Below are 13,553 nucleotides of genomic sequence, written 5' to 3' on the forward strand. Positions count from 1 at the left end.
CAGACAGACAACAGACAGACAGACAGACAACAGACTGACAGACAGAGAGACAGACAGACAGACAGACAGACAGACAGACAGACAGACAGACAACAGACAGACAGACAGACAGACAGACAGACAGACAACAGACAGACAGACAGACAGACAGACAGACAGACAGACAGACAGACAACAGACAACAGACAGACAGACAGACAGACAGACAGACAGACAACAGACAGACAGACAGACAGACAGACAGACAGACAGACAGACAGACAACAGACAGACAGACAGACAACAGACAGACAGACAGACAGACAGACAGACAGACAGACAGACAGACAGACAGACAGACAGACTGACAACAGACAGACAGACAGACAGACAACAGACAGACAGACAGACAGACAGACAGACAGACAACAGACAGACAGACAGACAGACAGACAGACAGACAGACAACAGACAGAGTGTATATTAAGTCCTTGTCTGTTGTCAGGTGAGCTTCAGGTCTCTGGAGCTCCTGAGCTCCGCCTCCATCCAGCTGGATCCTTCCAGTCTGATGTTCCTGCAGGAGGAGCGTCCGGTCAGACAGGTGAGGCTGAATAACTGACCAGCCAGTCAACTGACTGACTGACTAACAACTGACACACACACTAACTGACTAGCTAACTAACAAATGAACACATGAATGAATGAATAAACTAATTGAATAACTTACTGACTGACCAATTAATGAACTAACTGACTAACTGACCAATCCAGTGTCTGTTGCTGATGGATTTAAAATGGACTGAAGTCAAATTACTGACTTAAAAAAAAATACACAGAAAAGCTCCTCAGTTACAGTAATGTGAGTAAATGTAATTAGTTACTTCACTCTTGCTAAATGGCAAACTAAGTAACTTCACTAACAAATGAAAGAATGAAGTAACTAACTGAATAAAACTGATAATAAAACTAATAATAACACTAATAAATAATAACTAACTACCTGACTGACTGAGGTAGTATCTGTACTGCTGTAGGAGGATCTGTCCTACCAGGTCTGACCTGGAGGATCTGTCCTACCAGGTCTCATGGTCTGACCTGGAGGATCTGTCCTACCAGGTCTCAGGGTCTGACCTGGAGCACCAGAGTCAGACTGTTGCTGCCATCTGCTGACAGAAAAGCTCATTACAGTCAGAAACAGCTTCAATATGGATCAATATGGTTCATAATGTTCATCAGATTTCCTTCTGACCTTTTCAGAACATGTGGATCACATGTGGACAGTGTTGGAATAACGTGTTACAAAGTAACTGTAATTCCATTACTTTTGGCGGTAACTAGTAATGTAACTAATTACTTTTTCAAATTAAATAACGCATTTACAATTACTGAAATTTAAATGGGCTCGTTACTCGTTACTTTACGTGAAAATAACGGACAACTTCAGAGGATTATCCGGTTTCTGATCCTCAGACCGAGTGAGTCAACAGACTCCGGTCCGGCAGTTCAGGACCAGCTTACTGTCCTGGAAATACAAACATTATTTTTCCTCCTCGAGATAAAGGACAGAAATATAGTGGTGAGCTGTAGTCTATGTGCAGGTGTGAAAACTTGATCCACATCAAAGACTAGCAGTTCTAATCTTCTGAAGCACCGAGCAAAACAACACGATGTCTGAGAAACAGTTATTTAATTTTACTCTGCCAGAAGAGTGAACTAATGCTGATCTGAAGCCTGTGGAGGCTTCAATAAATACGCCTATCAAAACATATCTATTGTGTTTTATTGTTCCACTACTTACTTTTCATCATAGTGATAATGACAGTAATGTGACAGTTGTCTTGTCCCAGCTGTGCCACAGCAACACTAAAATAATACAGCTGTGTGCATTAATAAGAGAATTGAAGCAGACATTTAAAAGTAATGCAAAAGTTACTTTCCCTGGTAACTAATTACTTTTATTTTGTGGTTTTTATTAGAGAGAGAGATTTTATTATGAGGTAATTGGTAAAGTAATTCAATTACTTTTTGAGAGAAGTAACTAGTAACTGTAACTAATTACTAACTTTCAGTAACTTGCCCAACACTGTTGGTGGATCACAGGACGACATCTTCATTTATCTCCGAGAACTCAAAACCTTTGGGAAGTAAAGAAATAATAAAGAACGTAGTAAAGTCTGTGTGAACATTATGTCTTCAGTGAGACAACCCTAACCCTAACCACTAAACTAAGAACTGCAGTCAGTGATCATCATGAGACAAACTGATATGAACAATAAGAAGAAATTAATTCACCTCACACAGATGAATGTGGAGTGAAAATATAAAGGAGAGAGATGAGAGTCATCATGAGAACTGTCAGAAACAACAGAATAAACATGTTACATGTTACATGTTACATGTTATATGTTATATGTTACATGTTATATGTTACATGTTACATGTTACATGTTATATGTTATATGTTACATGTTACATGTTACATGTTACATGTTACATGTTACATGTTACATGTTACATGTTACATGTTATATGAACAGAGATTGAATTTAGTGAACTGTGTGCGAACTGTAAACCTGCAGATCGTGTTGGAGCTGAGGAGGGAGGAGGAGCACAGCGTCCCAGTCTGGATCATACTGGGAAGCTCAGTGGGGGGACTGCTGCTGCTGGGAGTACTGGTGCTGGGCCTGTGGAAGGTACACACACACACACACACACACACACACACACACACACACACACACACACACACACACACACACACACACACACACACCCCGCTGAAGCTGCCTGGAGGTGAAGAGTCAGTTAATTTCATCATCGTTCATCTCCAGATCCATCAGTAGTTTGATGTTGAGCTGTCAGTCATTCAGTCAGAGGAAGAGTCATTATCTCATTTAAACCCAGAAGAAGAGTTATAATCTGCCTACTGACAGTCTGTTGTTCTGTCTGTTGTCCTTTCAGCTCGGCTTCTTCAACAGACAGAGGAGACAGGAAGAGGAGGAGCAGCCGGTAGCCAATGGGAAGACAGCAGAGGAGCTATAATGGCGGCCAGTGTGGGATACTGAGACTACAGCTGTCACTCAGGGACCCTGAAGCCCCGCCCCCAACCGAAGCCCCGCCCCCAACTGAAGCCCCGCCCGCAACTGAAGCCCTGCCCCCAGCCGAAGCCCCGCCCCCAACTGAAGCCCCGCCCCCAGCTGAAGCCCTAGGCAACTAACCAACCACACCCCCAGTCTACTAGCCACGCCCCCACTGAACTGACCACACCCCTTCAATTAGCCAGCCAATCTGTCAACCGGTTAGCTGGCCACGCCCCCTCAACCCATCAGCCACTCTCCAGTCAACAAATCAGCCACGCCCCCAGTCTACTAGCCACGCCCCCAGTCTACTAGCCAATCAATTTACAGCCAATCAATGAATTAGCAGATCAGTCAACCAGTAGAGACGATCGGCATCTGGAGGCTCATTTCTGTGTTTCCAGATCAGATCAGTTCAGACCGGATCAGATCAGTTCAGACCGGATCAGATCAGATCAGTTCAGACCGGATCAGATCAGTTCAGACCAGATCAGATCAGATCAGTTCAGACCAGATCAGTTCAGACCAGATCAGATCAGTTCAGACCAGATCAGATCAGTTCAGACCAGATCAGATCAGATCAGATCAGATCAGATCAGTTCAGTTCAGATCAGATCAGATCAGTTCAGACCAGATCAGATCAGTTCAGACCAGATCAGATCAGATCAGATCAGATCAGTTCAGTTCAGTTCAGATCAGATCAGATCAGATCAGATCAGTTCAGACCAGACCAGATCAGATCAGACCAGATCAGTTCAGACCAGATCAGATCAGTTCAGACCGGATCAACAGCTCGTCTCCTTCCAGATCAGCTGTGAATCTTTAAGCTTCTGTTCCAGTCAGCTGAACACAGGAAGTGATGCGTTCAGTTTCCCAGCATCCTTCAGGCCGCTCTGCTGAACCATTTGGACAAAACAAAATATTTTCCTGCTTTATTTTTCTCAAGAAAATTTTTTTTTTTTTTAGGAATCGAACAATTTGAATGTTTTTGGCGCCTGAGGAACCGTTCGATGCCTTAAAACCAAAACTAATCGATCAGCTCTGATCTGGAGGCTGATTGATGGATGATGGATCTGACGCTGCCAGTTCAGACCAAACCAATCGAACCACAGAGGAAAATACACCGATCAGAACCTGCAGGGTGTGAACTGACAGACTTCAGACTGACTTCATCTCTCCTCGGTGTCACGGAGGTTTTGGAGGTTTTGGGAAACCAGTTCAGATCCTGTTTGGACTGTAATCAATACTGTGGATTCTGTAAATAAGAAAGAGATTTATTTACCAGAGGAACGAGCCTGGAGCAGAAGAATATCTTTGTTGTTTTTGTAGTCATGGAAAATGTAAATGCATCTTATTAACATATTGTATATTCATTCATATTTCATAGCTGAAGCACTTTTGTGGTATAAAGACAAACTTGAAGTTTCTCTGTAAATATCCAACTGTAGGAATGTTGTGAGTCCAGAGGCATTATGTTCTGAAGCCCGACTCACTGACAGAAACACTGACAGGAGTTTGATGTGATCAATATTCCTGTCAGTACTGATATTGGAATGAAGGTTGAAAATGTATTAAATCATATCGTGTTTCAGGTTTCTGTCTCTGCTTCATGAATCTATTTCTCCTCTGCAGTGTTCACCTGTCTGCTCTGTTTCAGTTTCACCTGTCTGCTCTGTTTCAGTTTCACCTGTCTGCTCTGTTTAAATGTTCAGTGTCTTCAGCCCTCTGCAGTCCGTCTGGTGACATCACACACATGACATCACACACATGACATCACACACATCACACACGACATCACACACATGACATCACACACATGACATCACACACGACATCACACACGACATCACACACATGACATCACACACGACATCACACACGACATCACACACATGACATCACACACGACATCACACACATGACATCACACACATGACATCACACACGACATCACACACATGACATCACACACGACATCACACACATGACATCACACACGACATCACACACATGACATCACACACATGACATCACACACGACATCACACACATGACATCACAAACGCGACATCACACACGACATCACACACATGACATCACACACAGGAAGTGGAAGAAGTACTCTGATCCTTTACTTCAGTAAAAGTACAAATACAGCAATGTAAAAATACTCCATTACAAGTAAAAGTCCTGCATGAAAAATCCTACTTAAGTAAAAGTACATAAGTATTAGCAGCAAAATGTAGTTAAAGTATTAAAGTAAAAGTAGTGGTTTGGTCCCTCTGACTGATATTTTATTATATATGACATCATTAGATTATTAATACTGAAGCATCAGTGTGTAAGCAGCATGTTACTGTTGTAGCTGCTGGAGGTGGAGCTAGTTTGAACTACTTTATATACAGTTAGCTAGTTTAGTCCAGTGGTTCCCGACCTAGGGGTCGGGCCCCTCCAAAGGGTCACCGGATAAATCTGAGGGGTCGTGAGATGATTAATGGGAGAGGAAAGAAGAAAAAACAAAGTTCTGATACACAAATCTGTTTTCAGTTTTTGGACTTTTTCTCTAATCTTTGATTTTTGCTGAAATATTGGATCATTTGAACATTTATTGAAATGAAACCATGTGAGGTTTAGAGGGAAAAATCACTATTTGGTGGAGCTGTTAACAACTCATAGACATCTGAAATGTGACCCGACTACACACTGCTTTCTGTAAGACGTCAAAAGCCAAACAGGTTGGAAACCACTGGTTTCATCTTTAACAATGTGTTGTATTTTAAAAGCTTGTTATATTTTCCATTGAGTCAAATCTCCATCTGAAAAGTAACTAAAGCTGTCAAATAAATGTAGTGGAGTAGAAAGTACAATATTTCCCTCTGAAATGTAGTGGAGTGGAAGTATAAAGTAGCATCAAATGGAAATACTCAAGTAAAGTACAAGTACCTCAAAATTGTACTTAAGTATAGTACTTGAGTAAATGTACTTAGTTACTTTCCACCACTGCACATATGACATCACACATATGACATCACAGTCACACGGTCATAAAATAATGTGAGGAAACGACTTGTGAAGCTCGTGTTTCAGTGTGAGAAATAAACAGCAAGTGACTCCAGTATTTCACTGGAATTCATTCCAAGAAGAAAATAAAAGGAAATCAACTCAAACCTCAGGATCCTGCACGGAACCCGATGCCCGGTTCTCCGTTCTCCGGGTCTCGGTCTTACTGATCTCAGACGCTCGTTATTTTATGACGAGCGTATTTTATGGCTCCAGACGTTTGTCAGGAAAATCAAACTTAAAAATATCATCATATCCGCTCCGGTGTGATGTGAAAAACACGTTCTAACAAGCCGGTTCCCAAACTCATCTGTAGAATCTTTAGGTTCTGCGTTCCTCCGTCCGGCCGGTGGAACCTTCTCTGTGTTCTGCTGTGAGACTCGACCATCACATCCTCTGCCTTTCCTGACCGGCCGGTCCTAAACTTTGAGTTTCGAGTCCTGAACAAGTCATAATGCACTCTTCATCAAATGTAATGCCATTTTAACAACAGTAATAATATATTAAATTTACACAAATCATGAATGCTAATTTTCGATCCGCATGTTTTGCATACTGCAATTTGTTTTTGGTCGACCACCAAGTCCAGTTGCAAATCCTTTTCGATTTTGTCGAGTCTAAAGTCTTCAAATTTGTGACTCGAGTCCAAGTCACGTGACTCGAGTCCAAGTCACGTGACTCGAGTCACACCTCTGGAAATCAGTATTTGAGAAGCCTCACATCATCTGAACTTATCTTCAGTATCTTGAACTCTTTACTGACAGAACAGTTCTGGGGAATGCGATTGGGTTTTTTAAACAGTAAATCAATAAATATTGACGATTCTGTCGGGTGAAAAAAACTAAAAACCTTTTTCTGTCTCCAGACTGAAGCTCAGGACCGGAGAACCTGATCAGCCTGAACCTGATCTGAGTTCATCTGAGTTAATGGATGAAAACCTTTCACTGCCAGGAATGAAAAGTCGAGTTTGTTCCTCAGATTTCAGAAGATTTAAACATCAGAGAAACACTGAATATTAATAATAATAATAATAATAATAATAATAATAATGATTAGAAACTCTGAATATTAACATTAGACCTAAAACAGAACAAAACCATCAGACTGAAAACACTCGACAAATAAACATCCGGAGAGCTGAATAGACACAGGAGCTTTAATTTGACAGCATTCATTCTGCAGGAGGATCAGCTGACATCTCTAAAGTTCTTTAAGGTTCCAACAGTCCTTTAAGGTTCCGTTCAGCCGGTTCTCCTGCCGCGTTAAATAAAAACCTGATGAGTCAAAAATAAAATCATCACTCGTCTGTCAGTTTGACACGCTGAATGGCACTCTTCACCCCCCCCCCTCCCTCCCCCTCCCCCCTCCCCCCTCTGATCATGTTAGAAAAACACAAAGCTCTGATGGACGTTGGACAGATACAATCATTGATTAGGACACACGCTGCGTTCAGGGGCCGCAGGACAGTCTGACAGGTGGGACTTCACAGCCCGGTGTTAAGCAGCGCTGCGTTCAGGTGCTTCTGTCGGAAAAACAAATCCAGAAGATAAATAATAAACAAATATGGACTGCAGCTTAACGAGTTCATTTAACGGACCTCATTTAAATAAACGTTACTCACAGAACTGTGACAGGAGACGCTTCTGACTGCTGACCGACACTAAACCTGTTTAATCAGCTGTTCAAGGTTCAAGGTTCAAGGTTAAAGGTTAAAGGTTAAAGGTTCAAGGTCGTCATTGTGCCAGAACTCAGGCAGCAAGATTTCCTCCTTTCTGACTTTACCATGCGACTGTTTTTCCTACAGATCTGACGGCACCTGAACGCAGCACACTGGAGTCCAATCACAATTCATCAACATTTTAATTCCAACCAATCACAGCAGCTCATTTCACTGGTGAGTTTGTTCTGGTCGAAGGTGTGAATTAGTGAAATGAGCCGCAGTGTTCGGTTCTAATGAGAACCTCAGAGAACCACAGGAGAACCGGTCTGGACGGTTCAGTGGATCTGAAAGGTTTCATCTGAAATCCTTCAGCTGAAGATGAAACATCAAAACCACCAAGATCAAAGTCACTCAGAACCTTCTGGATTCAGATTCTCTCTCAGTCTGAAAGTGATGATCTGCAACAAGTTCAAATAAATAAAAGTCTGTTCTGTTCTTCTGCTGCTCTACTCAACATGATCCAGACCCAACATGATCCAGACTCAACATGATCCAGACCCAACATGATCCAGACTCAACATGATCCAGACTCAACATGATCCAGACTCAACATGATTCAGCCTGGATCCACTTCATGAAGCTCCTCCTGTCTGTCTCCTGCTGCGTTTTACATTTCAACAGAAGAAGAAGAGCTGGGTCGTTAGCGTGAGTGACAGCTGCCATGACGACCAGACAGAGAAGAGAAACTCAAACCGCATCAACAGAAACTCCAAGCTCCGCCCACACTGTTTGATTGACAGGTGATCTGTGGGAGGTGCGGTGCAGAAACACCACAGTGAGGCTGAGGAGGAAGATGGAGACTGAAGAAAAAAATATTTAAAAATGAGGATTAGCACTTAAAATTTTCGCTGAACTTAAAACTGAAGGAAGCCGATGTTTTTTCACATTTAGAGCTTCGCTGTTAAAAAAAAAAATTAAAACGGAAACGTCACTAAAGTGAAATTTCACTCTGAAAACATTCTGAGTTTGAGTTTTCGGCCTCGAAGTCGAACTCACCGCCGACTCTTCTGCTGAAGATCGACTTCAAACTGAAAATCTGGTGGATCATGAGATTTCTTAAAGCACTGATTGGCTGAGCAGGCAGAGGCCTGAGTCTGCTCAGCCAATCAGTTTTTCATGTGACCTTGCTCTGCAGATGATTTTTAATGTAAATAATTATGAAGCAAACCCTTTAAAATAAACCCTCTTTGAAGTATTTATTATGAAATAAAATCCTAAACTCTGTCCAGCAGTGAGATCCAGAGGAAACTGTTTCTGCAGGAAGAACAAGAGACTGGAGAGCAGCTTCACTCATCCATTCACTCACTCATCCATTCACTCACTCACTCACTCACTCATTCACTCTCTCTATATATATATTTTCTGATCCTCTCTCTCCTTCTAGCTTATTCTGATCTCTCTCTCTCTCTCTTCACTCTCACATTCAAACCGCCTGCAGCATCAGTGAACATGGTGAACAAGACGGTCCAGGCATGAAGATAAGGCAAAACAAGAACCAGCAGAGTGATGTCACTGTTTCTGACTGATGATGTCACTGTTTCTGACTGATGACGTCACTGTTTCTGACTGATGATGTCACTGTTTCTGACTGATGATGTCACTGTTTCTGACTGATGACGTCACTGTTTCTGACTGATGATGTCACTATTTCTGACCGACCGCAGACTCGACCTGCTGTCTGCTCTCCAGTCTGTTAGCTCTAACTGAGAGAGCTGCAGCTAGCAGTCAGCTGGAGAAAGCAACAGACAGAGAGACAGACAGACAGACAGAGAGACAGAGAGACAGACAGACAGACAGACAGAGAGACAGACAGGCAGACAGACAGACAGAGAGACAGACAGGCAGACAGACAGACAGAGAGACAGACAGAGAGACAGAGAGACAGACAGGCAGAGAGAGAGAGACAGACAGGCAGACAGACAGAGAGAGAGAGACAGACAGAGAGACAGACAGAGAGACAGACAGGCAGACAGGCAGACAGACAGAGAGACAGACAGGCAGACAGGCAGACAGGCAGGCAGGCAGACAGGCAGACAGACAGACTGCCAACTGTGGCTGCTGGTACTTAGCAATTAATACTTAAAATAGAAAAGGACCCTCTTTTATAAAAAAAGCAAATATGTTCAAAGCGTCGTCTTCCTCAGCACCGTTTGGTTTGTTTGTTAGAAAATGATAAGAAACTCTTTAAAAAGAACGATGAGTCCGTCGATTCTTCGAGTCTAAAGTTCTCCGTCGTTTCAGTGGAACTCCACGAACTCCTCGAGGGTCTTGGGGATCTGGTTTCTGTAGCTGATGCGGTTCTGCCGCACGGCGCGCGCCGCCAGGCACTTCAGGCTCATCTTCATCTGGGTCTTCAGCAGGATCTCCGACACGCCCGTGGTGCTTTTGTCCAGCGGCGTCTTCTTCTGCTTGTTGGTCATGTCGGTGTGGGCGCCGGCCTCCACCAGGCCGATGATGATGGCGTGCAGCGTGAGGAAGTCGCTGATGGGCCGGTTGTACTGGACGATGACGTGCAGCGGGCTGTTTCCCTCGTGGTCGACGGCGTTGACCCGGGCGCCGCAGTCCAGCAGCAGCTTGGTGACCTGAGCGTTGGGGAAGCTGCAGACGTCGTTGGTGTGGAAGTCGTCGACCGGCGTGTTGGAGCTGATGGCGAGGTGCAGCAGGGACGATCCTTCGCGGGAGCGCGGGTCGAGCCGGATCAGGTCGTAGATCTGCTTGTTGATGCGGGCCCGCTCCTCCTCGCCGCAGACCGTCTTGGTGGAGATGCAGGCCAGGTAGAGGAAGGTGAAGACGTTGGACTCGTAGTTGTCGGTGGCCTGCGGCAGCTCGGCCTCCGGCGCCGCCTCCACCCGAGCCACGCTGCGCCGGATCTCCAGAACGCTGCAGCGCAGGACCTGCTCCACCGCCGCCGCCGACACCGGCTCCTTCAGGTGAACCATCTGGGAGAAGACCTGGGCGAAGCGCAGCAGGTCTTTGTGCGTGTTGCGGTTTCCTTTCTGCCGCAGCCGCAGCGCGTGGAGCCAGAGCTTGATGCACTGATCGAACTCCATGTTGTCGGCGTAGACGGCGCCGCGGTAGATGATGGGATGCGACACGTCGATGTTGTCGGAGCCCAGGATGCGCTCGCGGACCATCAGCCCCTCCATGTGCAGGGCGTCCCGGTCCGCCCGGATCGCCTCCAGCTCCCGCGGCGTCCGGCACTCGGCGCGGCCGCCGTACGCCTCGACGGGCGGCGGCAGCTCCTTGGCGACGACGGCGTCCGGGCGGCGGTGGCGCTCCAGCATGGCGGCGCGCAGGTAGTGGTACGTCTTCAGGATGTCGTAGTTCTCCCGGTCGTTGGCGAACGAGGCGCCCAGCAGCTCCAGCGCCTCGATGCGGCTGCGCGGGTCGCAGTCGGCGTGCGCCAGCAGCAGCTCGACCACGTCGGCCTTGCAGCTCTCCGCCGCCACCTTCAGCGGCGTCATGCCGTGTCCGTTGACCACCATGGCCGCCTGGCGCCGCACCAGCTCCTTCACGATGTCCAGGTGCCCCGCCTCCGCCGCGAAGTGCAGGGCGGTGGCCCCGCAGTGCGCCTTGGCGTCGGGGTCGGCCCCCCGCTCCAGCAGGAAGCTGACCACGTCCGTGTGACCTTTGTAGGCGGCGATCATCAGGCAGGTGTTGTCGTACTTGTTGGTGATGCCGATGTCGGCCTGATGCTCCACCAGGTAGCGCACGATGTCCAGCCGGCCGTCGAAGCAGGCGGCGCGCAGAGGGGTGGAGTTAGTGATGGTGGTGTGGTTCACGTTGGCCCGGTGACTCACCAGCAGGCGAACCACCTCGAAGTGCCCCGCCCCCGCCGCGCACCACAGAGCCGTGGCGCCGTCGATGACGTAGCTGTGGGACGGAGAACAGGAAGTCAGGAAACAGGAAGTCAGGAAACAGGAAGTCAGGAAACAGGAAGTCAGGAAACACTCAGCGTTCGCTTTCACTTTCGCTCACTTTCACTTTTACTCAGATTCACTTTTCTCTGCCACATGAACGAAGCCTGAAGCGTCTTACCCGTCGAACCGGACCGTGCCGGTCTGCTCGGTGTCCACCCGGTAGTGGTCCAGCAGCAGACGCACCACCTTGTCGTGTCCGTTCCGGGCGGCGATGATGAGCGGCGTGGAGCGCTGCCCGGCCAGCTGGGTCACGAAGCTCAGCAGGAACCGGGTCTCGGACTCGGAGTGGTTCAGCAGCAGCGCGGCCAGCGTCAGGACGCGGCCCTCGCTCGCTGCCTTGTACACGTAGCCGGCCAGAGACTCCATCTGAGCCCGACGGGGAGCCACGACCTCCGCTTTCCTCCCGAGTCACGCCCGCAGTGTGAACTACAAAGCGACCCGCCTCCCATTAAAACCCCCAAACCCGCCCCGCGCTCACATGAAAAGTCTCCGGTCTCTTATCGACTCACAGAAGAAACGGTCCGGACTCTGCTGGACTTTAGCAGGAGAACTTTCCCACTCTGAACCGTCCAGCCCGTGGGTTCAGTCAGCTGAGCAGCCGGCTAGCAGCAGGCTAACGGCAGCGGCTAACACTAGCTGCTAACAGTAGCTGCTAACACTAGCTGCTAACACTAGCTGCTAACATCAAACTGCAGCTCCAGTCCGGGTCAACACTGTGAAACTCGTCTCCTTAATTCTCCCTAAAAGCGTCTGTCGGGTTTCTGCCTGGATCCTGGATCCTGGATCCTGGAACCGGTTTCAAAATAAAACTGAAGCACTTTCACCTCTGCTTCCAGTGACTTGCCGGAAGTTGCTGTTCGACTTAAACATGCCTCCGACTGGATCATTTCACCGCCAAACATTTGTTCCGCCTTAAGAAACCGTCCCATTCAATTCAGTCAACTGAGGAGGACACACACACACACACACACACACACACACACACACACACACACACACACACACACACACACACAAACACACACACACACACACACACACACACACACACACACACACACACACACACACATTTCAGCTACTAATATGGACTTACTGTGTCTGTGATATTATTATATAGTTTAGTATCATTCTAAAATGGATTATTTAATTATTATATTATTTCCTGTTAGGGAGGTTACTTGTAAATTGTATAACGTTTTATTTATACTACTTTTACATTCTGGGGATATGAAGTGAAACATGTTACAGGGTTGGAGTTGGAGAAAGACAGAAGATAGAAGTTCAGCTGTCGAAGGATAAAAATAAAAAGGTTACCATGGAGACAGAGTCAGTTCTGAGATCTGTCAGTTGGATCACAGTGGAAACAGGAAGACAGACAGTTTCAGCTTTTCAGGTTTTTCAGGTTTTCAGATGTTTTCAATGGAAAATACTGAACCGGACTGACTGGCTGCTGATTGGCTGCTGATTGTCTGACTGGTTGAACTGAGCTGACTCTTCTCAAGCTCCAACTCTTCATGTTTTGGAGTAGAGACTAGAGCTAAAGACAAGACAGTTTACTGTGTCACAGTAACCTACATTTGGAAACAAATCCACCTTATCACACTATTCACTTTTACTGAGAACGTTACTGAATGGATCTACAGCCACACCACAACAAGCTGACTCAGCTGCTTCACACACATTTACACTTTATTCACTAACACACAGTTCACACTGTTCCTCCATTGACCCTCCATGAACAACTGCAAATCCTCTAGAAATAAATAATCCTCAGGATCTTATCTCACCATACAG

At 46.3% G+C, this 13,553-nt stretch overlaps 1 protein-coding gene and 1 pseudogene across 1 annotated transcript; one reads left to right on the top strand and one right to left on the bottom strand.

The window, feature by feature from the left end:
• Window positions 1-3,021, top strand: part of LOC139657397 (integrin alpha-11-like) — a 24,391-nt pseudogene extending 21,370 nt beyond the window's left edge.
• A 6,606-nt stretch (window positions 3,022-9,627) lies between these two features.
• Window positions 9,628-12,246, bottom strand: fem1b (fem-1 homolog b). The gene is made up of 2 exons (XM_071535213.1): window positions 11,875-12,246; window positions 9,628-11,709 (listed from the first exon to the last, which is right to left on the bottom strand). The coding sequence occupies exons 1-2, from the start codon at window positions 12,120-12,122 to the stop codon at window positions 10,074-10,076; spliced, it is 1,884 nt and encodes a 627-aa protein (XP_071391314.1). The 5' UTR covers window positions 12,123-12,246; the 3' UTR covers window positions 9,628-10,073.
• Between the last annotated feature and the right edge of the window lie 1,307 nt (window positions 12,247-13,553).

This window comes from Centroberyx affinis, unplaced genomic scaffold (assembly GCF_046629955.1).
Source record: "Centroberyx affinis isolate AG114_WGS23_722 - 3 ecotype Tasmania unplaced genomic scaffold, CSIRO-AGI_Caff_v1 ptg002677l_1, whole genome shotgun sequence".
Classification (NCBI taxonomy): domain Eukaryota; kingdom Metazoa; phylum Chordata; class Actinopteri; order Beryciformes; family Berycidae; genus Centroberyx; species Centroberyx affinis.

Bases quoted from the DNA above. Each gene is read 5' to 3' on its own strand.
- fem1b (XM_071535213.1), bottom strand. From the start codon at position 12,122: ATGGAGTCTCTGGCCGGCTACGTGTACAAGGCAGCGAGCGAGGGCCGC. The intron at 11,710-11,874 runs GTAAGACGCTTC...TCCGTCCCACAG, and splicing joins GGCACGGTCCGGTTCGACGG to CTACGTCATCGACGGCGCCA.